The sequence below is a fragment of the Candoia aspera genome, chromosome 2 (genome assembly GCF_035149785.1).
Source record: "Candoia aspera isolate rCanAsp1 chromosome 2, rCanAsp1.hap2, whole genome shotgun sequence".
Lineage (NCBI taxonomy): Eukaryota > Metazoa > Chordata > Lepidosauria > Squamata > Boidae > Candoia > Candoia aspera.
The window spans coordinates 233,306,969-233,313,873 of NC_086154.1; the positions used below are offsets into that span (position 1 = coordinate 233,306,969).

Genomic DNA, 6,905 nt, shown 5'->3' on the forward strand with positions numbered 1-6,905 from the left:
AGATTTCCCCAAGAGCTTCTAATTTTTTCACTGGAAGAAAATCTTCCTGCCCTCCAAAATATTTATAAAGTTACAATAGACCTCTCCTGTTGCCCACATAAATATAATGCAGCTTAGGATATGCTGAAATTTGCAAGATACAAGTATGTCAATACAAATAGATCAATATGGATAGTTTTTTTTCAAGCAACAGATGCCAAACAGTAACACTGCTTTTTGAAATTCATGTTGATGGAAGTAACAATGCTCTACATTTTCAACAGAAAGGATTTGAGAAAGCAATACTGATATGTGGGAGATGGGCAGTGATAAAAATATGATTGATAGATAGATAAATAAATAAATAAATAAATAAATAAATAAATAAAAAATAGTCTAACACTACTCACATTCTTGAAAGATAGCATTAGCAGCTGCCATTGTATAACAAAGCTATCAGTATTAATTTTGGTAAACTACAGCCATTGCAGTAATTCACAAAACAACCAAGGCCCCTGCATAAATCAGACTATGTTAAGGCCCCATCAGTCCAAAGGATAGAGATTCCTGAAAAGATAACAGAAATTACAGCACCTATTATTAGGCCTAAAAATAAAATTCTGCAACGTAACAGGCAATGTGCAAAAAAGCTTGTCCTCATTCCTGATTATAATTTGCATAGGTTTGTGCAAGAATCATATACATACATCTTAAAGCCTACTATGCAACATGCCTAGATAGGACAATGATACAACTGTGAAGCCCAAACCCTTCAATTAGTCCAACTGAAAAATTAATTTCAATAGAAGAGGATATATGTAGCTCAGGGTTGAACTGCGGAGTCCTGGGTGCACTGATGATGTTACCTAGTCAGGTAATGAAACATCTGTAAGCAAACAACCAAGCTCAGAGACCACCAAAGGCTCCACAAAAATTAATCTGTTAAGAACTCCTACGCAGCACCTTGCTATAAAATTAGCCTTCTCAAACTGGTTCCCCCCTCCCCATGTATTGGATTTCAACCCCCAGAATTCCCAGCCAGCATGGCATTGTCAGTGATAGGAGCTGGAGGCATCACCAGCCTGAAGAAGGTTGCTATGAACGATCTACTTAGTACTGGCAAACCCTTATACCATCCTCCAACATAAGCACTTAAATGCATACCCTGAACAGATGTTTGAAAATGGAGTACATATTTCCCCTCTCCCACCCACAGCCTTGAAAGGCGTACTATCGGACTACAAGCACCGCCCGCTCTTTACTACACTCACTGGCCTACCAGATAGGATCATAGTATAGAGGAAACAGAGCGGGAGGGTTCATCAAAAAGCGAGCCGGGGGACTCGGAATTTCGCGGGACCGCACCGACAGTGCCTCGCCTCCCCAAATTACGTGGAAGAGCCGTTACCTTTCATTCAACCAGAAAGACGCACCGTAACCGGAGACGCGCCCCGCCGCTGCTGCTCCTGGAGAGCCGATTTAATTCATTCTCCGCAGCTGAGGCCGACGCGAAACAGCTTCCCAGCGCGCGCCGAGTCCTACCACTGCCCTGAGCCCCCGCTGACTGGAGAGGTGGGCGTGCAAGAAAAACAACGCAGGAAGACGGAGTGGAAGGGGGCGTGAGAGACACAAGCACGCACTTTGGCCCTTTCCTGGAAAGGTCGGAAGCGCACCGTGCGGAGCCCGATCGGAAGGGGACGATACGGGAGACCAGCACTCCAATGCACGCGTGTTCCTCCAATACTCGCAGCCTACCTGCCTGAAGCACAGTGGGCCAACAGAACGTGGAGATGCGGGCGTACGCGCGCGTAAAAAAGGGAGAAGCACAAGCAAACGAGTCGTCGTCTCCGCGCCGGTCCCCCGCCCACCTGGCTTGTATGACGACTGGCGCAGCCGCTTCCCTACCAGGAAGGGGACCAAAACTCTTTCATACTCCACAGTCCCGAGTCCGGGATTTCTACCACAGGCTGTTCCGCCTCCCCGCGCGCCTGGGACAGCCTATGCTCGCCAACCTCGGAGCCGGGCCTGGCTTACAGAAGAGGAGGGGAGCGAGGAGGAGGAGGAGGCTGGTACGCATCAGCTCGCACACCAGCAGGTTATCCTCAGGCCTTCTCCAGCGTCCCTATTTGCACTAATCACTCACTTTGGCCAAACCTCTTTCCTCTCGGTCTGCAAAGAAAAGTGGAGGGGGCGGGGTGAAGCTCTTGGCTGGAGAGGGGCTGCGCCGGTTTAAAGTCCACCTAGGCTCACCTCTTCCGGCTACTCCCGAGGCTGCTGCGAGGCGCCTGATCTGACCACCGCCGTCCCTCCCCTTCTGTTCTCCGTGTCTGACGCATTCATTCTGCAACGTCTGGAGCCTTCAGATGCACCCACTCCGGGCTCGCCTGCTGCTTCGCTCTTCGCCGCATCTCTCAGCCGGTCAGGAGCCGCCGCTACAACAAAAGAAAATCTGGGGACAGATCACCAGACCTGATGTCCCCGAACAATCAAGACAGCCTTTTCTACGACTCCAAAGACAATACGGCCAGGCGATTGCTTATAAATGTAAATGTAAAGGAAAAGATGCGATCAACCTGCCGGTGTAAAATATATATGTTTGCATGTTAAATCGGGAAGCGTTTTTTCATCCTGATGTACTGCTGCATTGTTCTTCAGCAATGGCTGCAACTGTTCCAGAGAACAATATGACCGACTGGTGCCAGGATAGGGCAGGCAACAACGAAAGCGGAGTGGTGGAGGTAGAAAAGGTTAGGGACATTTTGAAAGGGTAGCTAGTATTGCATTGGATTTCTTTCTGGTAGAGAAAGCAGTAATATGATGAACAAAGTAGCATAATAAAAATGTGCCAATTATAATTAGAATGAAGATAAAGGATTTGACCCCCCAAACAAGGAGATTTGGCCCACAGAGAAAGGACCATTTTAGCTCTCCCTCACTTGAAAAGCATCTCATGTAGCCTCTGAAAATTTCCATGTGCTCTTGCAATGAAAAAAACAAACAGCAGGTGCTAAGATTAATAGTTAAGTATGCATAGGTATTTAACCATCCATAAAACTGATGTACATCGAATTATTCAAATGTATTAATCGTCTTTGTTCTGTAGAAAAAAAATAACTATCAAGGCTCCTGGAATGCAGATTTTATCTTTGTGTGCGTGTGTGTGTGAATATCAAGATAGAAAAAGCAAAAAAGTCAAGAAAAACTTGGGAATGTATATATTGTTTATGCTTGTGTTCATACAAGTGTGATCTTAAGAATGAAAGCATTTTACATATTCCATGTTTATACCCAGAACATTGTATAGGTAATGATTTATGAATGACCAATTAAAAAAGAAATCTTAAAATATAGATCTTTTGCTGTTACATTAGTTTTTTGGGCAGAAAAATTCTCCATTCTGATCCAAAGAAAGAGCTATTTTCATTTTCTAGTATTTTTCAGTTACAGACCTAGCAACCAGCAATAGGAATTTCTTACATTGCAATAATATAAATCTTATGCTTAAGGTTAGGGTTTTTGTTTGCTTATTTTAATGCAGATTTTTAATTAAATTTAATAAAATACAAATTCTAGTCAAGAGGTACAGACCTTATTTTATGTAATATTTGGTCACACAGTGCTAAAGTAATTTTATGGTATGAAACAGTATCAGTCTATTCAATAGTATTTATACCCACTACATCTCTATTCTATGCCTGTTTATTATGGCACTCAGTCTGATAGAAACAGTGGGACTAGCCTCCTGGTTCTCCACACAGTTCCTCCATTCTTTTTCTCTATCCATATGCAGCATAATAGTACTACTGTGATCAGTGGCCATACACTCTAGAAAGCAAACAGGATCTCAGCCCCAGTTAGAATCAGTAAGCTTGTTTACAGTATGTGTGTGTCTACTGTCTATTTTATAGGTATACTCTATTTTCATATTAAAAAATCATAAATTTAAAACAATTAGTTTTAACTAAACTGAGCTTTATTTGCATGCTTGTAGATTTATCTGCTTCAAAGAAAAGCACCAATATCTGTCACAATATATATTCCAAACAATGTGCATGGGCCTCATACAGACTTCAGAAGCATTCTTAGAAAATAAAATTGTGAATAATTGCAACTCATATCTTGTTTGGAAGTATGCCCACATACCCAGGTTAAAAATAAATAAGATGAGGTAATAATAGTAGTAGTTTAATTTATGTGCCTGTAACTAGGCACAGTACAGAATATAATACATCAAAAAATTAATGCAGCAGCTCACTATAATCTAATTTAAGATCACATCTAAAGCCTGAGTTTCTAGGGAGTGGCCCAGAGGGTTAGAGTAATCTCATCAGATTGCCTTCTAGTAAGGAGGATGTTTTGTGATTGGCCACAACAGTCATGACAGCCATTTGCGAAAGTGCCATGATCATAGAGCTGCAGGATGATTCATAGGAAAAGAGGAATTCTCTTGTCTCTTTCAAATCCAACTTCAGCATTTTTTTTAATACCGATCAGCCCAAAAAACTGGTAGAATAAACACATAGCACCATAAATTATTGTAGCAGAAAAGCTTAAGCCAGTAGGATGGAAAGCTGGAGGTTCCAAAACTTTCCCAGAAATCCTCTGGGTCTTCACAACTTGGCCCACATGCTTTGGGATAGCAATTTGGTAGTTCCTGCTGCCACCACCAATCTTCTAGGAGGTGCCTCTCCTGATATCCCTGCCCTAATACTACTGTGCAAAACAAGGTTATTACAACTGGTGCTACTTTTCTAACGATTAAAAGGTCAAAATCTCACCCCACCCAGAAAATAATTTCAGTAGTGCAACCTAGCCTTGTAGCACAGAGGTGTGCAGCTAGGGGGCTCAGCCTTTCCCTATGGAGATAAACCAACCTTGTGGAGCTATACAATGCAGACTTTTAAAATTGTAAAGATAAACTGTAAAAAAAATTAAATATCAAAAATACAAATATTCAGTGCTGGAGGAGATAAATACCACTTGGTTAAAAAAGAAATTGCAAAAGCAACTGTGGCAGTCTCCTGTATACAGTGAAGTCTGGCCAGAACTCACAAGAGAGACCACAGAGATCCCAAATCATTTCAGATCACAGTATCTAAAATAAATAAATCTTCATGTCTAGGCTGAAAGAAGGACCAAAGAAAGTTGGAAATAAACTCAGTTTCCAGTCTTGTACAGAGAAATATAAACAGACTTAATGCCAGACAGAAAACAAACTAATAATGAAGCACAGAATCCTGGTTAAACATTGTAGAGTGTAAGGAAAACGATCTTGATGGAGATATGCAAGACCCATCACCAGGGCAACGGGGTAAAGCATATTTTAAGCCCACAGCAGACATAATATTCAAAAGCAGCTCAGAAAGACACCTTCCTAATTCATTGAACTGTAAGAAGGGGGAAGAGGTACAGCAGATGAGACTTGCAAGATGGATGTCAGCCCCACGAGGCAGACCAGATCAAGATACCAACTCCACAGGAAGGCTTAAACTACTTTTATTTAAATTGGCTATAAGAACAAAATATTGCAAGTGTGATTGTGCTGTAGCTCATGCCAGTCTTTAGTATCTTATTCTCAATAAAACCTGGAATTGTTTGAAATAGAACATTTAGTCTTGGGAATATATACATTTTGACCATTGCAATTCTTTCTAACCAAAACAAATTTAATTTCTTCCATCTAAAATTATTTGTTATATATTTCCAGGTTGGTAAATCATTGTTCTTAAATAGAATGTTACTGTTTTTGTAAAAAAACACTCACCTAAATATTTGATGTTTTAAGCGGTAATATTGAAGCCCATTAGTTGATATGCAAGTTGTTTTTTTCTCTGTCAGATATCAGATCAATATCTGAGTTTTCTTTTTATTAATTCAGTAGCTTGATACTGAACCATATTGAGACTCTAGGTTGAGCAATTGTTAATATATCATCAGCAAATAATTTAAATGTATGTTCTTGTCCAGCTAGTTTGACTCCTAGGATTCTATTTTCTTGATGTATTTGGACTGCCAACAGTTCAGATGCTAATAAAAATAAATAAGGCAACCTTGTCTTGTTTAATATAGTTAATTGCCATGAAGTAAGACCATTCACAATAATTTTAACTTTTTGTTCTTTATAAATACTTTGTACCCATGTTAAAAAAAAACAGGGCTGCAGCCCTTTTTTTTTTAGAACTGCAAATGAAAGATGCATTCCAGATTCTCAAAGGCTGTTTGAGCATCAAGAAAAATCATGGCCAAACTTTGGTCTTTCTGGTTTATCTTATCAATAACATTTAAAATATATCCGATATTATATCTCACGCATCTCCATTCAGGATGTATCATCACAGTTAAAAAACCATTTAGCCTCTTAGCAAGAATTGCTGTGAAGTGCTTATAATCCACATTCAGTAATGAGATAGGTCTATATACTTCAGGAGGAGTTGAATCCTTTTCTCCTTTGTAAATCAAGGAAATAAAAGCCTCTTTCCATGATGAAGAAAGTTACTCACATACCTGAATCTTGTTTATTACTTTAGTTAAAGCTTTAGTGAGGGTTACTTGAAAAATCTTACAATAGATTGCAAAAATACCATCACGAGTTTTATTCATTTTTAATTATTTAATTGCTTCTGGTTTCATCTTCTGCTATGGGTTAATTAAGAGCTTTGTTTTGTAAATTTTGTAAGTAGTATTCCATTCAAATACTCCAACTTTTGCAGGATCAGATTGCTGTTTATTATACAGTTTTGAAAGCAAAACAATGAATTGCTGAGTAATTTATTTTGTAATAGAGGTACACCACACAACAAGGTGTGATCAACAACAGAGTGGCCTGGTGAGAACTGAAATATTCCTTCACCGCTTTTTAGGTTTTGCCATTTCCTGCTATGTTACTTCATTGTGGTGGTGGTGTGTGCCTGGGAGGGATGAGTGAA

The 6,905-nt window shown here is 40.0% G+C and overlaps 1 protein-coding gene across 3 annotated transcripts in view; it reads right to left on the bottom strand.

Annotated features, from left to right (window-relative positions):
- Positions 1–2,240, bottom strand: part of FAM169A (family with sequence similarity 169 member A) — a 47,259-nt gene extending 45,019 nt beyond the window's left edge. Inside the window, exon 1 of one of the 3 annotated variants that reach the window (XM_063295521.1) lies at positions 2,123–2,240. Coding sequence is in view for 1 of the 3 variants with exons in the window: in XM_063295520.1 (XP_063151590.1) it covers positions 1,388–1,394 (7 nt within the window). In the remaining 2 variants the exon portion in view is untranslated. Of the gene's footprint in view, positions 1–1,387; positions 1,552–1,734; positions 1,848–2,122 lie in introns of those variants that run through there. The other 2 variants (XM_063295522.1, XM_063295520.1) reach the window with 2 other exon arrangements.
- Between the last annotated feature and the right edge of the window lie 4,665 nt (positions 2,241–6,905).